The 15,144-nt window shown below is 41.3% G+C and overlaps 1 protein-coding gene across 3 annotated transcripts in view; it reads left to right on the top strand.

The window, feature by feature from the left end:
* ankhd1 (ankyrin repeat and KH domain containing 1) overlaps nt 1-15,144 on the top strand; it is a 34,592-nt gene that overhangs the window by 10,446 nt on the left and 9,002 nt on the right. For all 3 annotated transcript variants that reach the window (XM_017307094.1, XM_008419942.2, XM_017307093.1), the window contains exons 3-26: nt 4,441-4,597; nt 4,714-4,876; nt 4,954-5,101; nt 5,179-5,412; nt 5,522-5,616; nt 6,516-6,677; nt 6,949-7,030; nt 7,824-8,015; nt 8,146-8,255; nt 8,397-8,484; nt 8,609-8,736; nt 8,839-8,982; nt 9,094-9,196; nt 10,411-10,673; nt 10,762-11,049; nt 12,120-12,558; nt 12,658-12,797; nt 12,889-13,000; nt 13,086-13,231; nt 13,331-13,473; nt 13,689-13,902; nt 14,026-14,201; nt 14,322-14,484; nt 14,567-14,662. In XM_017307094.1, coding sequence (XP_017162583.1) covers nt 4,441-4,597; nt 4,714-4,876; nt 4,954-5,101; nt 5,179-5,412; nt 5,522-5,616; nt 6,516-6,677; nt 6,949-7,030; nt 7,824-8,015; nt 8,146-8,255; nt 8,397-8,484; nt 8,609-8,736; nt 8,839-8,982; nt 9,094-9,196; nt 10,411-10,673; nt 10,762-11,049; nt 12,120-12,558; nt 12,658-12,797; nt 12,889-13,000; nt 13,086-13,231; nt 13,331-13,473; nt 13,689-13,902; nt 14,026-14,201; nt 14,322-14,484; nt 14,567-14,662 — 3,986 coding nt within the window. The remainder of the gene's footprint in view (nt 1-4,440; nt 4,598-4,713; nt 4,877-4,953; nt 5,102-5,178; nt 5,413-5,521; nt 5,617-6,515; nt 6,678-6,948; nt 7,031-7,823; nt 8,016-8,145; nt 8,256-8,396; nt 8,485-8,608; nt 8,737-8,838; nt 8,983-9,093; nt 9,197-10,410; nt 10,674-10,761; nt 11,050-12,119; nt 12,559-12,657; nt 12,798-12,888; nt 13,001-13,085; nt 13,232-13,330; nt 13,474-13,688; nt 13,903-14,025; nt 14,202-14,321; nt 14,485-14,566; nt 14,663-15,144) is intronic.

Below are 15,144 nucleotides of genomic sequence, written 5' to 3'. Positions count from 1 at the left end.
TTAAGTGGCTTAGTTAAAATTGTGCCAGTTTTTGTATCCAATTAATCCATAGAATAATCATGTATTAATTTAATCATTACTTGCAGTCGTTTTGTGGACACTCTGAATGTAGCAAAGGACTGTTTGAAATGTGTAATATTTATGAGCTATTATATTGTATACACTCTTTACATGTGAATTTCATATTCAGCTATCCCACTGTAATAGATTCCCACATGTGACACTAATGACCCCCGGCCCCTTTACCAGTCAGCAGTCTGTAGTGTTTTCAAATCTCCATATAATACAGCTTGGCTTAACCGCTGCTCATGCAAGGTATCAGTTAATATGGGCTTATGTAATGACGAGCACCACTAACCTATGACCCCAAGGTTTAGTCTCTATGCTTGTGGGGTTTTTTCTTCTGCCATTATCTGCCTTTTCTGACGCTTCTATTAAGTTTGATTTCAGACTATTAAWGTCAGATTTTCTCTAAGAGGTGACTAGACGGCATACAGCAGACCATTTCTACCAGTCGGAATAAAATTGATTTTTTTTTAAAACGCAGTACTTTTACTTTTAGTCCCAAAAGCAGAAGAAAAATTACAATTCATTGGCTCAACAGTCTGATTGCAAATGCTTAGTAAATCTTGAACTTTCAGACCTAATTCTGTAACATGGGGGGTTAAATTGAATCTTTATGATCATTACCATAGAATCTAGATTGACARCTTGATGAGAATTCCAAACTTAAAAGTGCAAAAATGTCTTTATTTTACTGCTGTAGATGTCGGTTTGTTCTTTTAATTGCATTATATACTCGCATCCTGGCATTTTTTTTTTTTTACCCAGTGCAAAGCTCATGTTGTCAATGTAAATATGACAGTTTTGAGTGTAGAGGTTGCTTATGGGTAAACACAGGGCTTTTAAAGCTAAAACAGATGTTTCAGTGTCCTTGCTGTTAAACTAAAGCTAAGATGAGGGACCTGGGGACGCTTTGCATGTAAATGGCTTTTGAAGACACTGTGTAAATGTGTATTTTTAATAATGGATTTCCATGAAATAGATAAAATGGTGACTTGATGTTTTTAAAAAGCACCAGTTCAAATAATCATCTTGCATTCTTAGCTTTTCACTAAACGGTTAAATGCAGATGGGTTTTTTTAATGACCTCTGTAAAAGGTTGGTTGAGTTTCATTGTTGGTATCTCGGTCAGTTTACCTCAATGCCGTCATTTTAGTAACCTGCCAGCACATGCATTGTTATTCAAGATGTTTTTTTTTGCTTCAAAGCTGCTGCCAGTAGCAAGTCGAAGCTTACCAAAAGCCTCTGCAGCACCTGAGTACTGTCTTCTGTGAGARCTCAGGCTGTATTTTGCTCTACTAAAAATAGTGAAGCATAAACAAGTAAAGTTTAGTTGGCAAACATAAAGCAACTCTCAAGTCTGCACAGCCCTGCTTAAAATCCTGTTATATGCAACAGGAAAATGGACTCCAAATGAATCATTTAAAATATTTTTCTCATGTGTCRCATAATAAACAAACTAACTTCTGGGAATTTTGAAACATTCAGTCAGCCAGTTACACACCRWTAAATTTTACACCTTATTRAAGAACCTTTGAATTTCAGCATTCAGTCTCAAAATCCCACATTTTGACAGCATTTGCCCTCTCTACCTTGCCAAGTATGAAGATGCAGCCCGACTTGGATGTTTCTACATTTTTTCTGTCCAATTTGATCTAAACTCTGGCTTAACCTTTCCAAAGCTTTTGTCCAATGGAGTCATTGTTTTTTCATAGTAGACATTTAAAGRTTTTGTCAAAATGACCTGGTACCTCTGCTGATGATTTCATCTGCCCAGACAAAAATCTACAGTTTCATCTAAAGAAAACTAACCATTCTGCTACAATTATGTTTCACTGTAGGTGTGATGCTCTCATGGTCATTTAAAATAGTGATTTGTGTGTGTGCGTGTCAAACTTGGATTGGGAATAATGGGCCTAAAGTTGAAATTTGGTTTCTTCAGCCTATAACACAGATTCCCACAATGTGTTGGAAAATTTAAGCCAAAGTTGAAAGGAAATGTCCGTTTACAGCCCTGCTCATTCRGTCATGTTTACTTGGCAGCCTCCCTAACAAGTTTTAGTGTTGTCTTTARCATCATTTTGTGGAAACCTCCAGTTTCTTAAGTGTCACTGATGTTCTATATTTTTTTTATCAAATTAAAAATGACTGTCTTCTCTGTACCATAGCATGAATGTATTGCTGTGGATTTTTCAGACTGATTCCCATATGCACAATGAGATCATTTTGATACTGTTTTACCTCTCTACAGACTGAGAATGTGTCTGGAATATTCTAGTCGGACTGGTGAAATTTTTCTGGCAGTCAGTTTCGCTATAATTGATAGTTATGTATTCAAGAAGAGTGTTGTTCTCACATCAAAGGGTTTTTTGTCAAAGGATTAGCTTAAGGCTGTACAGGCAAGTTATTGCTTATTTTTTGTATGGTTTATATTTAACGGATGCGTTAGATAAACAAAATTACCTTGGGAAAATGCTTGTAAATGATTTATTATGGTCTAATTTTCTTACAAAAAACTTAGCTTTTTAATAGGAATGTATACACTTTTTCAAGCTTAGTTACAGNTTTTTTTTATCAAATTAAAAATGACTGTCTTCTCTGTACCATAGCATGAATGTATTGCTGTGGATTTTTCAGACTGATTCCCATATGCACAATGAGATCATTTTGATACTGTTTTACCTCTCTACAGACTGAGAATGTGTCTGGAATATTCTAGTCGGACTGGTGAAATCTTTTCTGGCAGTCAGTTTCGCTATAATTGATAGTTATGTATTCAAGAAGAGTGTTGTTCTCACATCAAAGGGTTTTTTGTCAAAGGATTAGCTTAAGGCTGTACAGGCAAGTTATTGCTTATTTTTTGTATGGTTTATATTTAACGGATGCGTTAGATAAACAAAATTACCTTGGGAAAATGCTTGTAAATGATTTATTATGGTCTAATTTTCTTACAAAAAACTTAGCTTTTTAATAGGAATGTATACACTTTTTCAAGCTTAGTTACAGGTAGTTGGGAATAAAAAGAAACAAAATCAAATGTAAGTTTTCATTGGAGTTTTTCATAGAAACAATTCTCTAATTACTATAATTACCAGGAGATGCTTCCCTTTTGCTTCTGGAAAAGTGTTGGGTTCAGAACTATACAAACTCTGCTTTCAGTCACAAACACTTCAAACMRGCGCTARGTTTTCAGGAAAGGATCCAATATGCAACAATATCGATGAATGTTGCAGTCATGGATCAATTTGTCATGAGTAAACAAATGATAAAATTCCGCTAACATATTTTAGCATTCGCTCCATGGTAGACAGTCATTTTGGTATTGAAACAACTTGGTGTTGATTCATAATTACTTTACCACCTATCACTTCTTTGCAAAAAAAAWAWAAAATAAATAAATAAATAAAAATCCAATTGTGATGCATTGAACAATAAATGTCATCAAATAAACTACTGACAGAGAGCCTGAGTGCATGCTGCTTAATTAACTAATATTTATTGCAGTCCTAGCAGTTCCTTATGTTATGCATCTTGMRCACACAGTTATTGCGATAACGATCAATTTCCCAGATATTGTCCTGCCGTGCTTTCAACTTCCGGGACGGAAAGCTCAGATCCCATCGACAAATGAAGAAATACATTTTCATTTCATTGTAAAACATGCTTCTTATGCCTAAACTCAAACATGCAATTGTCAAAGAGAAAGAAACTCTTTTTTTTTTAAGTTATCAAATTAGTTCTGTTCTGTTGTGTTTTTTCTTGTTTTTGCCTCTTATTCTCCCTCTTTCGCTTTTTCAACCTTTTCATAACAGTCACAAGCGCATTTTTGTCTCATGGTAATTAGAATTCTTCATATTCCTTTGTCTTTTTACCTCCTCTTCTAGTCCCTCCTTTTTTTTCCCTACGTTCTTCCTCTCATCCATCTAAAATTCATACACAAGATGTTTTTTCTCTTCAACCATTAATGGCTTTAACCTGAGTTTTTAAGAAAAAKAAATGATTAAAAACAAAACAAAAAAACTGCCCACCTTCTTCCTTCACTGCCTTCCTTGTAGTTTTTGGCACATTTTAAAGCTCATTACACAATTGTCTGTAAATGAAGATTGTTTGTGCTTTAGATTGTGTGGGGGCGGGGGAGGGAGTATTCATACATGATGCTGCATTGAAAGTAGTGACAGGATATGTTGAGCCAAATTAACAAGTGCTTGTGTGTGTTTTCTGTGTGTGGGTTTCTCTCCATCTCGTTTGTGTATGCTGCTACTAACCCTGGATTGGATTGGCTGGACTGGACTTGCTTCTTCATCTGGTCTGGTGTGGTTCTGCTCCCCCTGTGGTTTGCATTGCCCTATGCACCTCTGCCTTCTTGGTGTTCGGCAGGCATCGGTAAACTGTCCACTGCCGATGGTAAAGCTTTTGCAGACCCCGAGGTGCTACGGCGACTAACATCGTCCGTGAGCTGTGCGCTGGATGAGGCAGCCGCCGCCCTGACCCGAATGAGAGCTGAAAACACACTCAATGCCGGTCAAGCCGACAAGTATGTATCTCAGCCATTTTTTCACAGAATGTACACTTCAAATGCAGTTTTTTTTTTTCTTCTTTTCTTTGAGGCGTATGTGTGTCCACCTGTCACCGTGGCAGTAATTGTAGCAGTCTGGTTATTTTCAGCCGTAGTTTAGCAGAAGCGTGTTCAGATGGGGACGTCAACGCTGTGCGCAAGTTGTTGGACGAGGGACGAAGCGTCAACGAGCACACGGAAGAGGGGGAGAGCCTCCTGTGTCTCGCCTGCTCGGCTGGCTACTACGAACTCGCGCAGGTATGAAACGGGTTTTGTGTCTCCGACAGCCTTCCGTCGGCGTTTCATTACCTCATGATTTCACGTTTCGTCAACAGGTCTTATTGGCAATGCACGCCAACGTAGAGGACAGGGGCATCAAGGGGGACATAACACCGTTAATGGCTGCTGCCAGCGGAGGTTACGTGGACATTGTCAAACTGCTTTTGGTCCACGGGGCAGATGTGAACGCTCAGTCCTCCACAGGTAAAACTGTCTGACCCGCCCTAAAAAAGCTTTAGTTCCCCCTTTTTTTGAGGATTCACGCTGTTTTTGTCTTCCAGGCAACACAGCATTGACGTACGCGTGCGCCGGTGGCTTCGTGGACGTGGTGAAGGTGCTGCTGAAAGAGGGTGCGAACATCGAGGACCACAACGAGAACGGACACACGCCTCTCATGGAGGCAGCCAGCGCGGGCCACGTGGAGGTGGCCAGGGTGCTCCTGGAGTATGGCGCCGGCATCAACACACACTCCAACGAGTTCAAGGAGAGCGCGCTCACACTCGCCTGTTACAAAGGTCTGGACTCAAATATGTCTCTGTATCGTTAATGAACGTCCTGTTAGTCACTGCTTGTAAAACTTTGCTACCTAATACTTTGAATTGATGACTTTGTTCTAAATTCCAGGTCATCTGGACATGGTTCGCTTTCTTTTGGAGGCTGGAGCAGACCAGGAGCATAAAACAGACGAGATGCACACGGCGCTCATGGAGGCTTGCATGGTGAGCATCTGACTCAAACCTCAACCAGACACTAAAACGGGTMAAATGTTTAGTAAAACGTAGGTTGTTTACTATTTTTTTCATTAAGTTTTACTCATTAATTCTGTCGGGTCTTAAAAAGCTGTTAATGAATCTAATTCCAGAATTTAAAATGTCTTAAGCTTCAGTTTATGTTATTGCTTCTACTACAACTACCTCCTAATGTGCATGCAGGATTTTGAAACCTAAAGCTCAGTGTATAATGAATGTATACTGTTATCCAATTCACCAAGAACTATTTGCCGAACCTCCAGACCCTTCCGAAGTGGCATACATCGTCGAAGAACATCACTGTGGACTCTGTTGCGCTAATCATTGACCCATCACTTCCGAGAGCTCACTGGCCCATCAGGAGAATTGTCAAGACTGTTACTAGTCCAGAAGGATGCGAAGGAACAGCAAAAGTCCTGTAGTGGTCAGTTCAGAAAATCCAGCAGCAGAAGTCAAAATCCTCAACATGTACTTTAAATTTAGCTAAAACGGCAAATATGTAGTCAACCAGCTCAAACTATGGATATAATATGGATAGTTTTTTTACTCAGACCTTTAAATTAAATGTATATAGTCTTAAAAAGGTYATTATTTTTGATTTGATAAAACTTTTTTTTTTCTTTCTAATAGAATTGGACACCATAATAAAATCGCAATATTTAAAACGTTGACAGCATCTCCCATGTTTTCGTAGCTGCAACAACACAAATAATAAAACTAAACARAAACTGTATTTTAGGTTATCTAACCCTGTTTCAAACGTCCACAGTGACATTTTCGCCATGGAAATTGGCCAGATTCAGCCGAACTGGYACAWGCTAGTACGTATTTATTCAGGTGCTTATCTCTACATCCTCTGTGTCTCGCTGTCCCAGGACGGCCATGTGGAGGTGGCGCGGCTGCTGTTGGACAGCGGTGCGCAGGTCAACATGCCAGCTGACTCCTTCGAGTCACCTCTCACCCTCGCGGCTTGTGGAGGACACGTGGAGCTCGCAGCGCTGCTCATAGAACGAGGCGCCAATCTGGAGGAGGTATAARGAAATTCTAAAACAAAAAAGTTGTACATTTTAATTCTCTGATGGTGCAACTCCTATTATCAGTTGGATTTTTTTTTTTTTTTTCGGGTAAAGTAATCTAGTCCAGTAAACTAGAGTTGAACAAAATAAATTATTTAAAACAATAATGCGAAATTATCTGAATTGATGGAAGAATTGCATCCTATTTTGGAGTGTGGAGTATTTCATCTTACTGCCAGGTTCAAAATCAGGACAATCATAATGTCCATCCTCGGCTTGTCTCCAGGTTAATGATGAGGGCTACACTCCCCTGATGGAGGCAGCAAGAGAAGGCCATGAGGAGATGGTAGCACTGCTGCTGGCTCAAGGTGGGACACTTCCTCTAACATCTGTTTAATGGAGCTTTGACATCCAGGCCACACTTTGTGTCATATTATACAGGTGTTATACTTTGAAACAGAAAATCAGATCAATGACGAATTCTAAAGAAAGAGGGTCAGATTGTTTATATGTACTTATGTGTAGTTTGTGCATTTTTCATGCAGTTGTGTGTTTTTCCATGTGGGGTGGGTAATTGTTTGCTTATGTGGGTTTGTTTTTATTGCTCTCTACAGCACTTTRAGCTGCTTTTAGTATGAACAGTGCTTTATAAATAAAATTGATTGATTTTAGGGATTTGTTCTAGTGATCGATTATTCTGACCATTAATTGGATTAAAAAGTGGCACATTTATCAGACTTTTTGTTTTAACCACTTAAGCCTTTTTTATACAATGTTAGAAATGCATTTAAAAAATGCTGACAAATTATTAAATTCCTTTTTYAAATAGAAAAAGAAGCATTTTATGACCTAAAACACGTTAATGTAGCATTCCTTTGGTAAATCTGAACCGAGTGAAGCTGAAACTGGTGCTTGAGGAGTTTTGAGAAAAATAAAAAATAAAATATTTTTTTGTATAGTTTTGGYTTAATTACTATACAAAAATAGTTATTAAAGGCATCCAAAATTGACACCAAATGTCCTTTTTTGAGTCTGTATACTCCAGCTATTGATTGATTACTAAATTAGTTTATCATTTCAATAATCAATTAATCCGATATGTCGTTAAAGGCCTAGCTCATATTTTGTCTCTTTTAACAACCACTTCCACATGTTTTCCAGGTGCTAATATCAATGCCCAGACGGAGGAAACCCAGGAGACGGCGCTGACTCTGGCCTGCTGCGGAGGCTTTCTGGAAGTGGCCGACTTCCTTATCAAAGCAGGAGCCGACATTGAGCTGGGCTGCTCCACTCCTCTAATGGAGGCTGCACAGGAGGGCCATCTGGAGCTGGTGAAATACCTGCTGGCTGCCGGTGAGTAATAAAAAGCTAGAGCAATAACGTTCTCTTGAGAAAACATATGCCACAAACKTATCTCTTGCTTTAAGAATCCAACACTTGCACCTTTTTAATTACAAATACGTTTTCTTTGTCGGCCATTAAGGAGCGAACGTTCACGCCACCACAGCAACAGGAGACACGGCATTGACGTACGCGTGTGAGAATGGACACACTGATGTGGCAGATGTGTTGCTTCAGGCTGGAGCCAATTTGGTAYGCTCACAATACTCCTATTCAGTCTTAATGATGTTATTTAGGGATTCTGGGATTTTAAAACTACATGTGCAGTTGAAAAGAACAAGCCTTACTTTGTAAAAGCACCCTGAAACCTGAAATAATTCCTCTGATCCTCAGGAACATGAGTCTGAAGGGGGGCGGACACCTCTGATGAAGGCAGCAAGGGCAGGACATCTGTGCACAGTGCAGTTTCTTATCAGCAAAGGTATGTGTTTTTTTTAATCCGCTGGTCAGATTTACTGTGTTTCTTGAATTTTTAGTCTAAGAAGTCCCAGGCTTCCCAATAAATTCAGTTTTTTTTTTCTTTTGTTTTTTTTTCTCCTGTTCAGGTGCTAATGTGAACAGAACTACTGCCAACAACGATCACACCGTGGTGTCCCTGGCCTGTGCTGGGGGCCATCTGGCTGTGGTGGAGTTGCTGCTGGCGCACGGAGCCGATCCCACACACAGGCTCAAAGTGAGGCTCCCGTTCCTAAACGTGTAGCTTATCGAGGCTTGCTCTGCTCCTCTGATTGCAGCGTAATGAAAACCTTATAATGTTAATGTTGTTTACCTCTAGGATGGCTCAACCATGTTGATAGAAGCTGCTAAAGGTGGCCACACTAACGTGGTGTCCTACCTGTTGGACTACCCCAACAACATTCTGTCTGTCCCAGCCCCGGATCTCTCCCAGCTCACGCCCCCATCACAAGATGCTTCTCAGGTATATACAGCTTCATATATTATGAAGTTTTGCATTAAAAAAAAAATGTTTTGCCTCTTTTTAGACAGTCATGTTCCCCTTCCTAATTGTGACATAATTTTGTCCCATCAGGTTCCTCGTGTCCCATTCCAAGCTCTCGCTATGGTCGTGCCCCCTCAGGAACCCGACAGAGCCCCATCAAACATTGCTACGCCCCCACCCGTCTTGAGCAAAGGTAAACAATGCCTTAAGAGGTTTATGCCTACTCTGATTCATTTTGAAGAGATTTTTCTCAATATTAATATTATTTTCTTAATATTAATATTACAAAAACGCAATAATTTTTTTAAATKAATAGGGCAATTAATAAACAAAACCAAGCAGTTGAGTTCGAATCTTTTTATTGTCTTCTAATGCCAGTAATGCTCTGGTCTGAAATAAGTGTTTTTTAACCAGCTTTAGGMATCATATCATGTACATATTAATGCTTTGACATTTTGAGATGCTTAGTAGTCACAAGAAGACAAACTTGAGATGTCTTTTAACRTGAGTGGATGCACCTCAAAATGTTCAAATTAATTTAATAATTCAGTTTAATTTTATAAGACCCTATAAGACCCTTGGCCTTAAAACAAAATCAATAAAAATACATAACACCTAATGGAGAGCTGTTTCATTCAAAATAAAATATGGTTATTAATACAAGATAAATAAATAGGTCAACATGAAATGGAAACAAAATGTATAAAAGATTTACTTTTTTGGAACGAAAGGACATTTTTGGCTGACTTCTCATTTTTTAAACTGATTTAAAATGTCTGATTATAAGAACATCTGTTTTTTTTGTGAGAAGCTACTAAAATTTGATACTTTAAGAAAAAGTTCTTCAGAGAATCCGACCCACCTCACAGAGGAAAGGATTTCTCTTAGAAGAACATAAAATTTAAAGAGCCTGAAATAAAAAAAACTAAAAAATAAGTTCCTGAAATAAGCAAAGAAGCTTTACAAAAACTGTCACCAAATGAAACGGCATCTTGAATATTCTGTTGTTTTTATCATGCTGACATTTGAGTATTAGTTATTCATTAGTAACAATATTTACTTAAGTAGAACTGCTTTCCATAAACACCTGGGTGTTTGAATAACAGACTGTAAACACAATGATGTGTCCCAATCCATTTTAATGTAATGAGTGCAGGTTTACATTTACAGTACTTGTTTTTGAAGCCAAGAGTGTATCATACTAAACACCATAAAATAATAATAAATTTWAAAAAAACAAAGAAATGTTGTATTTTAAAACCAATCTGAGATATTTGAAAAGTGGAGTCCTGAAAAGTTTGACAAATGTTGGCTGAAAATCCTGGGTTTTGTTAAGCCGTGCTCRTTCACTTTTACCCTTCTTTCTAATTTTAATCTTGATCTCTCTTGTTCTGTTTTTAAAATCAGCGGTGTCCAAACAGAGACAAGCARCCCTTCAGCCTGGCGTCCCCAGTGCAGTCGGTCGTGGTCCTGAAGCAGAGCCTTTGCCGCCGTTCCACTTGTGTCCGCCGTTGGAATGCATAGTGGAGGAAACGGAGGGAAAGCTGAACGAACTGGGCCAGAGAATAAGCGCCATCGAGAAAGCTCAGCTCCAGTCACTGGAGCTCATTCAGGGCGAGCCGCTCACCAAAGACAAAATTGAGGAGCTGAAGAAAAGCAGAGAAGAACAGGTACAGTCCCGGCTAAAACTGTCATTATCTTGGGTGAAGCCATCAAAAGAAAGCCTGTCAATTATAGATGTGGCTGTTTTGTACTCAGGTGCAGAAGAAGAAGAAGATCTTGAAGGAGCTTCAGAAGGTGGAGCGTCAGCTGCAGCTAAAAACACAGCAACAGTTCACCAAAGAGTACATGGAGGCAAAGGGCTTAAAAGAAGACCAGGAGGCAGGACAGAATCAGGGTCCGGGCCCGGGGCCTGGGTGTATGGCTACTGCTCCGGGGCCCCTTCCTACCCCAACAGGTGGTCAGCTACCRGTTGGCTCCGACACCGACGAGGAGGCCAACAAAGAGGGGGAACAGGAGCAGCCGCCAGGGGAGGAGGGGGAAGAGGTAAAATTCTCATTCACTTYGCCACAACCTAAAAACCAGACCAATCAGGGTGTCTCCTTTTATGCACAAAAACTTTAACTTACTCCAGTTTCTCTTTAAAAGCTGTGACCCAAGAGTTGGTATAAAACACATTGAAAATATGTTGTTCTTGCCTTCATGCCTTGGGGCTGTTATTAATTACTTGCATTGGGAGCAAAGGTCGTGTGCAAGCGAGCAGTTGATGTAAACAAAGCCAAAATTAGAAGAGTTGACGTTTTAAAATTGATCAAGCCATTTTACATCATYGATTATCATGGACAGCATCACAAAATAGCAGTTTCTGTGTCTGGATCTAACACAATGTTGACCTTTGAGGTTAGATTTCTGATGGGCTTCCCACACCTCTGATCCATACATGTTCCAAGATGAACCCAGGCTAAAGGCTCATAAGGACAGAACAGAGCACGCACGCACACACATTTAGTCACGTTTATTTGTGTAGCATATTTTAGCAACAAAACAGTTAAAAGTGCTTTACACCATGAAATCATTATACAAAAACACAGAATTTATTGGGAAGCCCGGGACTTCTTGCATAGCCGGGGCCGTCTCCGTCCAGTCGCTACCGACTACCCAGGAAGCACAAGCCCAGAGCTGCAGAGGGCGCTGGTGAGGCAGCATTTTTGCACTTTTCTGGAAGTTCATTTCAGATTTGTGGTGTGTGAAAAACTTAATGCTGCTTCTCCATGTTTAGTTCTGGTTCTGATGCAGAAGTAAACCAGAACCAGAAGACCTGAGTGGTCTAGGATGTCTGTTTCTCACGWACYCAAATGAACAGCAGACGTTTCTGTGCGCTTACAAAATGTTTACCTCTTATGAAACTTATTACATCTATGTGCTTCCTCTGACTTCATCTTAAACATCCCCCTAATTCTAAAAAAAAAAAAAAAAGCTAATTTTGATCAATTCACCCAAAGCAGGCACTTATTGTGTCTGCTGGTTRCATTCCACCGATTTGTCTGCGAGTCTCTACTCTTAATGCCACTTTAAATTATTCTAAGAAACTCGAGGTGCTTTCTCTGTGCTTTCAGGATGAGGAGGATGACGATGACGATGAGGGCTCGGAAGACGACGCCGATGGAGAAGAGGACGACTACCCCAAACTCCCTCAGGTCGGCACAATCCTGTACAGGGATGGGCCTCAGCTGCCACAGCAGCCTCCTCTTCCTCCCTCGCCCCAGRCCCAACCCCAGCCGCCGCCTCCGCCCCTCCAAGCCGCCTTTGTCCCMATCCAGCCGCTGCCAGACTACAACCCCGCCGACTACCCAGGAAGCACGAGCCCAGAGCTGCAGAGGGTGCTCGTGGGGCAGCAGATGTTGGGCCAGCAGATGCTGGGGCAGCAAGCTCAAAGTCAGGGTCAACAGCTGGCCGGTTTGGGGCCGGGAATGATACCTCAACCAGCCCCAGACGGGCTCATGGTGGCTACACCTGCGCAGACGCTCACAGACACACTGGATGACATCATGGCAGGTGAGGATATTTGCTTAAGGCAGAAAAACTGAAATTTTACAGTTGCCAACTGGACCAAACCTGCAAATATGGATGTTTCGCCCCCTTTCTCTRTCGCAGCTGTGAGCAGCCGCGTGCCCATGCTAACCACTACAACGTCACCCACGCCCCTGTCCCAGCCRCCCACGCAGACGAACCCAAACATTGCCTCTCCCCCTTCCGTCTTGCCCCTCTACCCTTCGGTTGACATTGACGCACACGTAAGCCTCAAAGCCGTGGTTTTCAAAGGGAACTTTAACATGTACATGCATGAAATGTAATTTATCCCATTGAAACATTTCCTCCTCACAGACGGAGAGCAACCACGACACAGCGCTGACGCTGGCGTGTGCAGGAGGACATGAGGAGCTCGTGTCAGTCCTGATCGCCCGGCAAGCCAACATTGAGCACCGAGATAAAAAAGGTACAGAGGAACAAAGAAGGGGGGGCGAGAATGTCTGCTGAGGAGATGAATTGGAAAATAAACGCATTCATTCTGCGCTCCACAGGTTTTACTCCTTTGATTCTGGCTGCCACCGCTGGCCATGTCGGAGTGGTCGAGGTACTCCTGGACAAAGGTGGAGACATCGAGGCTCAGTCAGAGAGAACCAAAGACACACCCCTCTCCTTGGCATGTTCAGGGGGCCGACAGGAGGTAAAACCGCCTTTAAGATCTGCTCACAGCATATTGAAGTTCATTTTGTTTTTCTTCCAGTTATAATGCATAACTGTTTGTTTTTTTTGTATTTGACAGGTTGTGGAGTTGCTGCTGCTGCGGGGAGCCAATAAGGAACACCGCAACGTTTCCGACTACACGCCTCTCAGCTTGGCTGCTTCAGGGGGTTATGTCAACATCATCAAGATTCTCCTCAACGCTGGCGCTGAGATCAACTCCAGGTGAGGGGAAAAACAAAATGGAGTATGCATTTCTGAAGTTTATCCCTACCTTGTTAAAAGATTTTACCAATACCTTCTTTTCACTTTTTACCTGCTGTGATATTTGGAGAGTTCATGTTTAAATACTGATCATTCTTAAACTGTCTACCACAACTACACACTGATGTTTTCATAGAAGAAGTTCCATTCTGTAAGTGTTTGTCCTTTTTCCACAGGACTGGCAGTAAGCTGGGGATCTCTCCTCTGATGCTGGCAGCGATGAACGGCCACGTTCCGGCAGTGAAGCTCTTGTTGGATATGGGCTCGGACATCAACGCCCAGATCGAGACCAACAGAAACACCGCTCTGACCTTGGCCTGCTTCCAGGGGCGAGCAGAGGTCGTCAGTCTGCTGCTAGATCGCAAGGCCAACGTAGAGCACCGCGCTAAGGTACAGGACATTAGTGTCATTTAATCTTTTTTTTTTGTTGGGCGTCCATCTCTTTAAATTAATGAAATCATTGTCTCTGCTCTACTTTTGTTTGCATCCGTTGACCATCCTTTGTTCACACAGACCGGTCTCACTCCATTGATGGAGGCAGCCTCTGGGGGTTATGCCGAGGTGGGCCGAGTTCTGCTGGATAAAGGTGCMGATGTCAACGCTCCTCCCGTTCCTTCCTCCCGAGACACCGCCCTCACCATCGCTGCCGACAAGGGCCACTACAAGTTCTGTGAGCTGCTCATTAACAGGTAAGACTTCCTCACATCAACGTACTTTTTAAAAGTATCTGTATATTTTTTTTTCTCTGAGACAGTGCTGCAGCGTTTTTTTAAATTAATATTATTACACTTACTGCTCTCTGTTTGTAGAGGGGCTCATATTGATGTGCGAAACAAGAAAGGGAACACTCCCCTTTGGCTGGCAGCGAACGGTGGTCACTTTGACGTGGTTCAGCTCCTTGTGCATGCAAGTGCCGACGTGGACGCTGCGGACAACCGTAAAATCACCCCACTCATGGCTGCTTTTCGCAAGGTGCGTGCTTTATTCTACATTCAGTGGCATCCTGCATCACTTTAACAAACCCCCCAGTAACAGTCTTTCCTGTAATTTGTAGGGTCATGTGAAGGTGGTGCAGTATCTTGTGAAGGAAGTCAACCAGTTTCCATCTGACATCGAGTGCATGAGATACATTGCCACCATCGCTGACAAGGTAGCTGTTGAATTCCTTTAGTACATTAAAGTTTTATTTCTGCCAGAGGAAACTTTTCTAAGAACCAAATACAGATTGCCTGCGCATCCTTAAAAATTGTTCATATCCTGTACCTAAAATTAAGGTCTTAAAACATCTTAGTCATTGCAATAATTTAATCATCGGTCTTGGATTTTGTTGTGACAGGATTATTTAATCTTGTAGGTTTTATTTTCTTGTGGGACTTCTGTCAGGCAAAAGTTTGTCATTGCAGAGGAAGACGATTTGATGTGGTTGAGGCTACTTAAATTTCTTTCTTAATTGTCTTAAAAAGCGTTAAATTTGAAACCGGCGTAATCCTTAAAATCAGACCACCATGGTAGACAATTACAGTACAAAATAATGCTTGGAGGGACATCATACTACTGATGTCTAGTATGAATTATGTGTGGGATTTTTGTGATGGCGAAACATTTCTCTCTCGTTCACTTGTGGCAAGCGAT

The sequence above is a fragment of the Poecilia reticulata genome, linkage group LG10 (assembly GCF_000633615.1).
Source record: "Poecilia reticulata strain Guanapo linkage group LG10, Guppy_female_1.0+MT, whole genome shotgun sequence".
Classification (NCBI taxonomy): domain Eukaryota; kingdom Metazoa; phylum Chordata; class Actinopteri; order Cyprinodontiformes; family Poeciliidae; genus Poecilia; species Poecilia reticulata.
Note: the sequence above shows the minus strand (reverse complement) of the source record. Positions and strands in the feature narration are given on the sequence as shown.